General features: G+C 41.2%; 2 protein-coding genes across 4 annotated transcripts; one reads left to right on the top strand and one right to left on the bottom strand.

Annotated features, from left to right (window-relative positions):
* Nucleotides 1–762: 762 nt before the first annotated feature.
* LOC129648993 (keratin-associated protein 9-2-like) lies at nt 763–1,653 on the bottom strand. Of its 2 annotated transcripts, none has more exons than XM_055575893.1 (3): nt 1,592–1,653; nt 1,133–1,303; nt 763–1,048 (listed from the first exon to the last, which is right to left on the bottom strand). In XM_055575893.1, exons 1-3 carry the CDS (start codon nt 1,651–1,653, stop codon nt 763–765), a joined length of 519 nt encoding a protein of 172 aa, XP_055431868.1. The 2 variants fall into 2 exon arrangements, with proteins under 2 accessions (XP_055431868.1, XP_055431867.1); XM_055575892.1 differs by adding an exon at nt 1,499–1,540 and having other exon boundaries at nt 763–1,396.
* A 3,680-nt stretch (nt 1,654–5,333) lies between these two features.
* Nucleotides 5,334–5,924, top strand: LOC129648995 (keratin-associated protein 9-9-like). 2 transcript variants are annotated; one of them, XM_055575897.1, is made up of 2 exons: nt 5,334–5,395; nt 5,453–5,924. In XM_055575897.1, the coding sequence occupies exons 1-2, from the start codon at nt 5,334–5,336 to the stop codon at nt 5,922–5,924; spliced, it is 534 nt and encodes a 177-aa protein (XP_055431872.1). The 2 variants fall into 2 exon arrangements, with proteins under 2 accessions (XP_055431872.1, XP_055431873.1); XM_055575898.1 differs by having other exon boundaries at nt 5,468–5,924.
* The last annotated feature ends 6,549 nt before the right edge of the window (nt 5,925–12,473 follow it).

Raw genomic sequence — 12,473 nt, forward strand, 5'->3', positions numbered from 1 at the left:
GAACAATGACAGCAAGTATAGCTTGCCAAGGACATAGTCACTGAGGTTCAGACATCTATTAATACTTCCTTGGGATGGAAATGTAAGTGCCCTTGGGCAGGAACAGAAGACTTCATCCTGGATGAGTCTGTTTATTATTAGGTAAATCACACTACACAATGAAATGGGTTTTTAATAATGAGATAATAATTAGGAAGGGGGCTAATTTGATGCTCATATTGGATAAGACATGTAATATATAAATTTCTATGTGAGGAATGTGGTGCAATAAGTCAAGCACATACAGAAGAATTGTGGTACACCATTTATTGAGAAACATACAGGTAAAACTCAAGGTGATTTTAAAAGGAGAAAGCATGATACAAGAACTATAAGGATAGCAAAAGAGAAAATATGATTATAAAGATTATGATAGGCTGTAGGTACCTATAGAAACATTCTGAGAGCTTGTTTTCTTAAGTTACTCAGAAGAACTAGATGGTCAATCCTATTTTCAGAGTCAAAACCAAGACATACTTCCTTATTACAGATGCAGGATGTTGGCACATGGCCCTCCTACACCAGAGGAAGACAATTGGAGGAAGCCCCCTGCACTCCGTCAAGCTAATTCACAAGCTCTTAAGCAAGGAGATGAGTAACTGAAATTCTGGTAGAGCGTGTCAGTTGTCAGCAAAGTCTAGGAAGTGACTTTGTTTTGTTCCCAGGTAGCAATTCAATTAATAGAAAGTGTTGTATAGGGACAGTGGATCCTTGGCAAGGTGATCAGCAGCAGGAAGGCTGGCAGCAGCTGGACACACAGCTAGGGCGGCAGCAGGTGGTCCTACAGCAGGTGGTCTGACAGCAGACAGGGCGGCTGCAAGGCTGGCAGCAGCTGGATCCACAGCTCTGGTCTTGGCACCCCGGCAGGCAGCAGCATGTGGGGTGGTAGCAGGTTCTATGGCAGTACACGGGTGCACAGCAGGCTGGCTGACAGCAAGGCTGATAGTAGTTAGAGCCACCGCAGGTTTGTCCACCGCTGCTGGATCCACAGCAGGTGGGCTGACAGCAGCTGGTCACACAAGTAGGTTTGCAACAGGTGGTTTCAGTGATTGGACAGCAAGTTTGGGGGCAGGAGGGCTGACAGCAGCTGGACTCACAGCAGGTGGGCTGGCAGCATGTGGTCACACAAGTAGGCTTGAGGCAGGTGGTCCTGCAGCAGGTGGTCTGACAGCAGATAGGGCGGCAGCAAGGCTGGCAGCAGCTGGACTCACTGCAGGCGGGCTGGCAGCAGGTGATCACGCAGGTAGGTTTGCAGCAGGTGGTCCTACAGCAGGTGTTTTCACTAGACTGATAGCAAGTTGGGGGGCAGCAAGGCTGACAGCAGCTGGACTCACAGCAGGTGGGCTGGCAGCAGCTGCTTACACAAGTAGGCTTGAGGCAGGTGGTCCTGCAGCAGGTGGTCTGACAGCGGATAGGGTGGCAGCAAGGCTGGCAGCAGCTGGACCCACCACAGGCAGACTGGCAGCAGGTGGTCACACAGGTAGGTTTGCAGCAGGTGGTCCTACAGCAGGTGTTTTCACTAGTCTGGTAGCAAGTTGGGGGGCAGCAAGGCCGACAGCAGCTGGACTCACAGCAGGTAGGCTGGCAGCATGGGGAGCAGCAGGAGTGAGTCATTTTGTCAGTGGTGGAGTGTGGACTCCTGTTCAGAAGTGAGTTTCTCAGATTCTGATGACTACTTGTGTTCTGGGGCTTTTTATACACTGGACCCCCAAAGTTGGGACCAATGAGCAAGACTTTCCTTGTTATGTGTGTTGTTTTTGTAGTCAGTGGGAAATTATCCAAGAGGAAATGATTTCTTTAGTGTTTTGAGGCCTCTGTAAAGTAGTGTTTGATCTTCTCTTTAATTAGGACTAGTACTTAAGAGCCTTTTCCAGAAGTGAAAAAGAATAAGGAATCATCCCAGCAGCATCTCTGGTCATGTGACATCATCAGGTCATGGGACAGTTCTTCCTGCTTTGGCCAGGGTCAGAACAGTCACCTTTTCTTTGTTCCTTTGACTATGCTTAGGTTGAGACTTGCTGGATGCTGATGCATTCTGTGATGAATGAAGCCTGCTAAAGTCTAAGTCTGATCTTGGACAAAGTCTGAGATTCAAGACGTCACGTGTATCTATATACATGTCTTTCAAATCAGTAGTGACTGACCTAAAATATTTCCCAGCTTTATGAGGTACATTTAGGTAGAAGATGCTGGCACATTGTTCTTCACTAGCAGTTCAGCACCAAAGCTGGAATAGAGGCAAAAGCTGTACCCTGTTTTCAGACAACCTCAATTCATTAATGTCCCATAACTACTTTTAGCTGGATCGATCACCTCTGGTGAGACATCACAACTTGCACATACTTTCTTTTATCATTTGTGACAAATAGGTAGATAGGATGATACAGTTATAGATTGATATATTTCCATAAATGTGAAATGTGTCAGCCATAATTTCTTAGAGTTTTTTCTGCCCTCTCTTTTAGGTACATATGTAAGAGTGTAATTGCCGTGTCATAGGGAAAGCATATCATCAGCAGCGGTAGAAACAATGAAAGTGTTTCAGTATTTCACTGCAGTCGTGTCATGTACTCTCCTGATATGAGACTTCTGAACTCTACTGGTGTGTATCTATCCTTGTTTGTTTGTTTTAAATTGAGCTTTAGTTGACACGGCATTATATTGTTCATAGGTGTTCAACACAATAATTTGATATTTGTAGATGTTGCAAAGTTATCACTGCAGTAAGTCTAGTTAACATTAACATCTGTCACAATTGATAGTTACAGTCTTTTTTCTTGCATGAGAGCTTTTCAAATCTACTTTTCTAGCAACTTTCAAAGGTTTCAGTATTATTAACTATGGTCATTATGCTGTACATTACATTCCCCATGCATTTATTTTACAACTGGAAGCCTGTACCTTGTGATCCTGTTTACCTATTTCACCCACCCCACCTCCCACCTCTGGCTACCATTGATATGTTCTATCTATGAGCTCAGTTTTAGAAAAAAAAATTTTAAGATTCCATGTATAAGTGAGATCACATGGTATTTCTCTCTCTCTAACTTATGTCATTTAGCTTAATGTCCTCAAGGTCCATTCACATTGTCATAAATGGGAAGATATCCCTCTATTCATCATTGAATAACATTCCATTATATAATATGTCCCATGTTTTCTTCATCCATTCATCCATTGACAGACACTTTGGTTGTTTCCATGTCTTGGCTAGTGTAAACAGTGCTATAATGAACATGTGGCTGCATAAATCTTTTTGAGTCAGCGTTTTTGTTTTCTTCAGATAAATGCCAAAGAAGTAGCATATTTAGATCATATTCTATTCTCCCCATGTCCTATTTTTAATTTTTGAGTAATCTCCATAATGTTTTTCATAGTGGCTGCACCAATTCACATTTCAACTAACAGGGAAAGGGATTCCCTTTTTTCATATTCTCATTAAAACTTTGTATGTCGACTTTTTTATGATAGCCATGCTAAAACCAGTATGAACTGATATCTCATTGTGGTTTTGATTTGCATTCCTGTTGATTAGTGATATTAAACACCTTTTCATGTATCTGATGGCCATTTGCATGTCTTCTTTGGAAAAGTATCTCTTTAGAACCTCTGCCCATTTTAAATGAGGTTGTTTCATTTTTGCTATGGAGTCATGTGGGTTATTGAGTTATGCATTTGAATATCAACCCTTTATGAAATATGATTGAAAATAATTTCTCTTAATTCAATAGGTTTCCTTTTCATTTTGTTGATAGTTTCCTTTTCTAGGCATAAACTATTTAATTAGCCCCACTTTTATATCTGTTGCCTTTACTTTTGGTGTCAAATCCAAAAAGTCTACAGTAAGACCAATGTCAAGGAGCTTACTATATATTTTCTCTTTCAGGAGTTTTATTAGCTCAGGTCTTAAGTTCAAGTTTTTAATGCATTTTGAGTTAATTTTTGTGGATGGTGTATGAGAGGAGTCCAGTTTCATTCTTTTGCACATGGCTGCCCAGCTTTCCTGCCACTATTTATTTAAAAGATTGCAATCTCCTTATTGCAACAATATATTCTTGGCTCCTTTGTAATGAATTAGTAGGCCATGTAATGTGTGGACTTATTTCTGGCGTCTTTATTCTATTCCATTGATCTAGGTGCCGGTTTTTTCCAATCCATACTGTTTTATTTAATATAGCTTTGTAATACTGTTTGGAATCAAGGAAAATGATGCTTCCAGCTTTGTTCTTCTTTATCAATATTGCATTGGCTATTTTGTGGTTCCATACAAATTTTAATTTTTTTCCTTTTCTCTGCCATTGGAATTACATTATCATTTTATCCTTTCTACATTATCATTTTATCCTTTCTACTGCTGTTGACTATATGTTTTCCCATTACATGGCAATTATACTCTAACATATATATCTAAAAGAGAGAAAATGGGGCATAAAAACTTTAAGAAATTGTGGCTGAGATTCCACATTTGTCAGAGTATGTAAATTTACAGATTCAAACATACCTTAGTTATTCTCCTATCTAACCTGCTTGTCACAAATTACAGAAGAAAGTATATGCAAGTTGGGATGTCTCACCAGAGGTCATTAACCTAACTAGAAAATAGCAATGAAGCAGTAAGGAAGGGATGCTGTTTGAAAATAGGATTCAGCTTTGCCTCTATTCCAGTTTTGGTGCTGATTTTCATTTGAAAAACAATGTGGCAACCAGCCTCTACTCAGATGACCCTGATAAAACTGGGAAATATTTCAAACTAGTTGCCAAATATAGATAGATATAGATACATGTGGAAGTCTTAACTCTGACTTTGTCAGAGATCAGGCTTGAACTCAAGCAGGCTTCATTCATTACAGAATGCATCAGCATCCCAACCCTTTTGAGGCACATCTCAATCTAAGTAGAGCCAAAGGAACAAAGCTGAGAAAGGAGAGCTATTCTGACTTTCACAGAGCCAGCAGGAACTACCCCATGACCAGATGATGTCACATGACCAGAAATGCTGCTGGTGATGCTTCCTGACCTTTTCATTTCTAGGAAAGATTCTTAAGTACTAGACCCAATTAAGGAAAAGATCAAACACTAATTTACAGAGGCCTCTCTATAAAACACTAAGAAAGCAACTTCCTTCAGGGCAATTACCCTAAACTACAACAATAACATAAATAACATCCAGGAAAGTCCTGCTTATTGGTCCCAACATTGGGGGTCCAGTGTATAAAAAGCCCCAGAACAGAAGGGCTCATCAGAATCTGAGAAACTCAGCTCTGAGCCAGAGTCCACCCTCCACCACTGACACAATGACCCACTCGTGCTGCTCCCCATGCTGTCAGCCCACCTGCTGCAGGACCACTTGCTGTGAGTCCAGCTGCTGCAAGCCCTGCTGCCCCCCAACTTGCTGGCAAACCACCTGCTGCAGGACCACCTGCTGCAGACCTACTTGTGTGACCACCTGCTGCCAGCCCAGCTGTTGCAGCAAACCCTGCTGTCAGCCCACCTGCTGTGAGTCCATCTGCTGCCAGCCCTCCTGCCCCCCAACTTGCTATCAAACTAGTGAAACCACCTGCTGTAGGACCACCTGCTGCAAGCCTACTTGTGTGACCACCTGCTGTCAGCCCACCTGCTGTGGGTCCAGCAGCTGTGGACAAACCTTCAGTGGGTCCAGCTGTGGCCAGTCTTGCTGTCAGCCAGCTTGCTGTGCACCCGTGTACTGCCATAGAATTTGCTACCACCCCACATGCTGCTGCCTGCCTGGGTGCCAAGACCAGAGCTGTGGATCCAGCTGCTGCCAGCCTTGCAGCCGCCCTGTCTGCTGTCAGACCACCTGCTGTAGGACCACCAGCTGCCGCCCCAGCTGTGTGTCCAGCTGCTGTCAGCCTTCCTGTTGCTGATCACTTCACCAAAGAACCCGTCTCCTAGCAACACTTTATAGCAACTGAGTTGCTACTTGGGGACCAAAAATTACTTCTTACACTTTGCTGACAACTGGTATGCTCTACCAGAATTTGTTACCCACCTGCCTCTTTAAAAGCTTATAAATCAGCTTGATAGAGTGCAGAGGGTTTCCCCCAGTTGTCTTTCTCTGGTGTAGGAGGATCATGCACCAGGCATCTTTGATAAGGAATTATGTCTTAGTTTTGACTCTGAAAATAGGACTGACCATGTCGTACTTCTAAGTAACATAGGAAAGCAAATCCTCGTAATGTTTCTATAGGTTTCTGCAGCTTATCATAATTAATATAATCATATGTTTCTCTGTCAATATCCCCATGGCTCTTGTACCCTGCATTTTCCTTTTATGATACCTTTGAATTGTCTTCCTAGATGCAGTAGTCTTGCCTGTGTGTGTCTCAATAAAGTCTTTGCCATAATCTTCCTATATTGTGTTTGATTTTTACATGGCATTCCTGATATAAAGATTTAAGTACATACTACATACTATATGCATTATCCATTATGAGTTTCATGTTAGCTCTCAAAATCAATTATTAGCTCATTAAGGAAATTGTGTAGTATGCTTTAGCTAATAATGAACACACTCATCAAGGATAGAGTCTTCTGTTCCTGCTCACAGGTATTTACCTTTATATCCCAAGGAAATAGATGCTTGAACCTCAGTGACTAAGCTGTAGTTGTTGTCTTTGTTTATGTACTATTGCTGGGCATGGACACACCATAAGATATGCCAAAGAAATTATGTTCAGACTATTTCTCCCTACTCTCTACCTCTTCTTGATAACCATCCCTCAGCAATTAGTAACTGTAAAAGAACCCCTGTCCCCACACAACACCTTATGTTAACTGACTTGCTACTGAGGACAAAAAAATAACTTCTTAGACTTTGCTGACAACTGGTATGCTCCATCAGAATTTGTTACAAATCTCTCTTAAGAAAAAAATTGTGAATCAGCTTGATGGAGTTCAAAGAGCTTCCCTCTGGTCTACCTACATGAGGAATGCAAACTGATCAGATGATGAACACGACTGAGTGACTGAACTGAACTGAACTGATATTCCTTCAAAGAGGTGTGACTTTCACAGTGTTAAAGCCTTCAACCCAGGATGGGAAGCACAGATTCCCAAGAATGTTATCTTGAGTTAAGTTGGGAGGATTCACTCCTACATCACTTTCTGAAACCATGTGTACTACCTCTGTGGATATATTTGGTACTACCTATATAGGAACCAGGTAATGGTCTTTGGATCAAGATATACACAACATCCAGAAGACACTATATCAAAACCATGTGTTGTCACCTCTAAGTTGGTTCTTTGCTCCACATTTGCAAGACCGTTCCAATTTTCCATGGGGCCAGTCATCTCTGTCATGTGATATATGGTAGAGCAAGTAACTCTCATGTTTGTGCAGCTGTTGTTGATCTTGTTCTTCAAAAAGTGGGTCTCTTGGTCCAAATTGATGCTATTCAGAATCCTATGACAGTAATACTCTAAGCCAACAGTACAGCTGATAGGGATGACAAATCCATGTTTAGAATATGCAATCCTAGAAAGAAGAACCTCTCTCTTATCCTACTCGTCTGAGAGGATAACTTGCCTTTGTGCAGCATGGTTAATAAGTTATGATGCTACCCCATCGGTGCTCAACAACATTCTCTGCTTCTGACTAGCAGCACATACAGCAGGGGCAGCCATGGTGAGAGGGAGCCTATGCTATTGAGTTCACACAAATCCTCTATCACTGCCACCATGGATGCTTTGTTCATGCTCTCTTGGGTAAATATTGATGCACCCAAAGACAGAGATAGGATGAGTTATTCCAAATTTGTAGTTGTCTAGTGCCTTCTCTCGGAGAAGGCAATGGCACACCACTCTGGTACTCTTCCCTGGAAAATCCCATGGACAGAGGAGCCTGGTAGGCTGCAGTCCATGGGGGTCACTAGGAGTTGGATACGACTGAGCGACTTCACTTTCACTTTTCACTTTCATGCATTGGAGAAGGAAATGGCAACCCACTCCAGTGTTCTTGCCTGGAGAATCCCAGGGATGGGGGAGCCTGGTGGGCTGCCATCTCTGGGGTCGCACAGAGTTGGATACAACTGAAGCAACTTAGCAGCAGCAGCAGCAGCAACAGTGCCTTCTCTATCATGAACACTCTGAAGATCATTGATGTGGGACACAAGTGGGAAACACTTTCTGTCCTCAAGCCATCTTTATGTAAATAATTATTCTCCAAATCTCCTTATGTTCCAGTCTTGCTTCTCCCAAGCTCAATCCAGTCAGGCCTTTCACCACTTGCAAACAGCCAATGAACATCATTGTGAGGCTACTTTTCCTCAAAATAAATATGTCACGCCCATGTGTACTGTTGATTGTTTACTGTAAATATTTTCTCTTTCCACTGCCTTTGAAGAGCAAAAGTGTTGTCTGTGGTACTCAAAGTTCTCCACCTGGCATAAAAACTTCTGTGGGGCTATGGACTGGTGAAACTTGAGGTATTGCATGTTTATATATTATGATCAATTGGATTTTTCAAGAATCAAATGCAATTATTATCTGTGTATTCTTTAGTCATTGAGGGCAGCGCAAAACTCTACTGTTCTCCTTGGATGTGGTACAAGTTCTCATACCATCCAATACCTTGACTTTGTTGCTGTTCAGTCTCTCTGCTGTATCCAATTCTTCGCAACCCCATGGACTGCAGCACATGAGGCTTCCCTGTCCTTCACCATATCCTGGAGCTTCCTCAAACTCATGTCCATTGAGCTGGTGATGCCATCCAACCATCTCATCCTCTGTCATCCCCTCCCACTCCTGCCTTCTATCTTTCCCAGCATCAGGGTATTTTCCAATGAGTCAGGTCTTTGCATCAGGTAGCAAAAATATTGGAGCTTCAACTTCAGCATCAGTTCTTCCAATGAAAATTCAGGGTTAATTTTCTTTAGGATTGACTGGCTTTATCTCCTTGCAGTCCAAGGGATTCTCAACACCACAGTTTGAAAGCATCAATTCTTTGGCACTCAGCCTTCTTTATGGTCCAACTCTCACATTGATACATGACTATGGGAAAAACCATAGCTTTGACTATAGGGAACTTTGTGAGCAAGGTAATGTCTCTGGTTCTTAATATGCTGTCTAGGTTGGTCATAGCTTTTCTTCCAAGGAGCAAGCATCTTTTAATTTATGGCTGCAGTCACCATGTGCAGTGATTTTGGAGCCCAAGAAAATAAAATCAGTCACTGTTTTCATTGTTTCCCCATCTGTATGCTGTTAGTGGTGGGACTGGATGCAATGATCTTAGTTTTTTGAATGTTGAGTTTTAAGCCATATTTTCACTGTCCTCTTTCACCTTCATCAAGAAGCTCGTTAGTTCCTCTTCGATTTCTGCCATAAGGGTGGTGTCATCTACATATCTGAGGTTATTGATATGTCTCCTGGCAATCTTGATTCCAGCTTGTGCTTCATCCAGCCTGGCATTTCACATGATGTACTCTGCATATAAGTTAAATAAACATGGTGACAATATACAGCCTTGACTCACTCCTTTACCAATTTTGAACCAGTCTGTTGTTCCATGTTCAACTCTAATTGTTGCTTCTTGACCTGCATACAGGTTGCTCAGGAGACAGATAAGGTGGTCTGGTATTCCTATCTCTTGAAGACTTGGAAGTTTATAATTAGCAAATTTGAAGCTAATTTGTGTTAAGTCAGGCAAAACCAATACAATATTGTAATTAGCCTCCAATTAAAATAAATAAATTTATATTTAAAAAAATGAATTCAGTAAACAAAACAAAACAAAACAAAAAAAAGTCAGGCATACAGGTACTTCCCAGGGGGCGCTAGTGGTAAAGAATCCACCTGCCAATGCAGGAGACTTAAGAGACATAGGTTTCATCCCTGGATTGGGAAGATCCCCTGGAGGAGGGCATGGCAACCCTCTCCAGTATTCTTGCCTGGAGAATCCTATTTATAGAGGAACCTGTTGGGCTATAGTCCATAAGTTTGCAAAGAGCTGGACATGACTGAAGCAACTTAGCATGCACCCATGCAGGCATACTGTGTTAAACAAAAGAGACAAAAGCTTAGATTATCATGGAACAAGTAAGGGAAAAACCAATTCTCTAGTGATGAATAGATTTGTTTTACTGTGATATTCTGTGATATTCTTGAAAATATAACAATTGTGGTTTTTCAAAGGCATCTGCTTATAGACTGATTGACCCATAAAAGCAGGGGGAAGAGAAAGAAAACACCTGTAGATTAATACATAAGTGGACATAATATGAAAGAAAGTAGTGGAAAATTAACATAACATTGTAAATCAACTATAATTAAATAAAAATAAGTTAAAAATAAAAAATGATAACATAATATATATGAAAAGTATGTTCTGTACATTCTCCCAATAAGACTAGTGAGTGGCAGAACAAGAATTTGAGTACTCTTCCATATAATTTTAATTCCTGTAACTAAGTGAGTGATAGTTCCTCAGTCATGTCCGACTCTGCGACCCCATGGACTGTAGCCTGTCAGGCTACTCTGTCCATGGAATTCTCCAGGCAAGAATACTAAGAGCTGTGGTCTTTCCTTCCTTTATAGAGATTTTATGGTTGAAGGTAAAATCAGAAGTAAATAAAAGCACAGTCTAAGAGTGAGTTTAGTATAGAAAGTGCATGCATGCATGTTAAGTCGCTTCAGTCGTGTCTGACTCTTTGCGATCCCATGTACTGTAGCCTGGCAGATGCCTCTGTTCATGGGATTCTCCAGGCAGGAATACTGGAGTGGGTTTTTATGCCTTTTTCAAGGGAATTTTCCCTCCCCAGGGATCTCTTATGTCTCCTGATTGGCAGGCAGGTTCTTCATCACTAGTGCCGCCTGGGAAGTCCAGTACAGAAAGTGGATAATGTAAATTAGAAACATCTTAAAAAGGCACAGACACAATCATACAAATGATAACATATGTTCATGCATTTCAATGGTATTTCATTCCACTAAACCATAATCCAGTACATTTAGAATATTTAGAGAAAATATTTAGACTTAATCTTAACACTATAGATCTAGTTGGAAAGGTCAGTGACTGGGGCCTCAGGGAAAAATGAACATCTGCAGTCAGTAGGGAAATGCTGAGCCTTGTCCAAAATGCACCCTGGGAGGTGGGAAAGTACATGCCAGGGGGTAGTGTGAAACAAATGTGATTTTTCAGTGTGCGTATCTTCTACTGGGGAGAGTACTGCTCAGTTACTGCTCAGTAATGCCATTCTGACTGTCTAACAAGTGATCCCAATGAGCAAAAGATTCAGGAGACCAGGCTGGGAGGGGGAGAGAGGATAGATGTTAACATAATCACTCTTGATAGGAGATGTCTGAAAAAGGAATGGGCTACTATGGAGACAAGATATCTCAACTAAACAAATAGTTGGCAGTAGGAATATTGTGTCTTTGATTTGCAGCTTCTGTGAGTTAATTCTAGCAAGATTCTATAAGGGTTTCTTCCATTACTGAGTCTCTGTGAAGTCTCTACATTCTCCGTCTTATTCAAACGCTGTAACTGACATTGATTGCTGGCATTGCTGTCCTTCTCTGAAATCCACAAGCACTCAAAGGCATAACATTAAAATATTACATGGTGCCATGAAATTATGACATTCATTCACCTGGGCAAAATGTAGCTCTCTCCCCAAGTGCTTTCAAGTTGATTGCTATTATTTTGACAAATACACAGGGCCCAAAATTATTCTTGTAGACTCAGAAATCTGTTCTTATTTACATACAAAGGTTGAACTCCTCTCCTGAGGCATAACAATTTATCTATCCCATTATTAATATGCAAATTTATTGATCACAATTATAATTGCAGAAATTTTAGTTTTCATAGTTCATTTGATCAGTTATTTCTCTGTGCAAGTAAAGTTAAATAATAATCAGAAGGTCATTTTGTGAGCAATCAGAAGATGTATATGGAATACCAGAATGCCGAGTGGCATCTAATGCACTCAGGTCAATTACGTAGTCTTTTATAAGGGCTGGAAGACTCAGGTGCAGCGCCCCCTCCCCTGTGCAGTGCTTGGTTGCACTGCCACCCTTGATTGTGTGCCTCTGCTGACTGAAATCCCATGGCTGACTACTCCAACCCCATTTAAAACACACACATTCATTTTTCAAATCCTTCTCAGGCAAGAGGAAATTCTGCTAGTCTTGATATCACAATTTCTCTATAAGTTCTTTTGTATAAATTGGTTCTAGTCCTACTTATGTCTTATAAGTTAGACTTTAGAAGGGTCAGGCCATCAACTGTAGTTGATAATGACTATGCATGCAAAATTAAAAAGAAAACCCATCTATTGATAAACTATTAGAAATAATGAGGAAGTTTGGTTATAATATCAACATACATCAACTAATTGCTATTTTATATGTCAGAAACAGGACTTTCCCAGTAGTTCAGATGGTAAAGAATCTGCTTGCAATGCAGGAGA

Source organism: Bubalus kerabau, chromosome 4, assembly GCF_029407905.1.
Source record: "Bubalus kerabau isolate K-KA32 ecotype Philippines breed swamp buffalo chromosome 4, PCC_UOA_SB_1v2, whole genome shotgun sequence".
Taxonomy (NCBI): domain Eukaryota; kingdom Metazoa; phylum Chordata; class Mammalia; order Artiodactyla; family Bovidae; genus Bubalus; species Bubalus kerabau.

What these genes read in the sequence shown, in the direction of transcription:
- LOC129648993 (XM_055575892.1), bottom strand. Translation starts at nt 1,653, where the DNA reads ATGACTCACTCCTGCTGCTCCCCATGCTGCCAGCCTACCTGCTGTGAG. An exon ending in TGTGAGTCCAGCTGCTGTCG is followed by an intron (nt 1,541 to 1,591) that starts GCCTTGCTGCCC and finishes CACCTGCTGTAG; the next exon opens with GACCACCTGCTGCAAACCTA. An exon ending in TGTGTGACCACCTGCTGCCA is followed by an intron (nt 1,397 to 1,498) that starts GTCTGCCTGTGG and finishes TACTTGTGTAAG; the next exon opens with CAGCTGCTGCCAGCCCACCT.
- LOC129648995 (XM_055575897.1), top strand. Translation starts at nt 5,334, where the DNA reads ATGACCCACTCGTGCTGCTCCCCATGCTGTCAGCCCACCTGCTGCAGG. An exon ending in TGCAGGACCACTTGCTGTGA is followed by an intron (nt 5,396 to 5,452) that starts GTCCAGCTGCTG and finishes CACCTGCTGCAG; the next exon opens with GACCACCTGCTGCAGACCTA.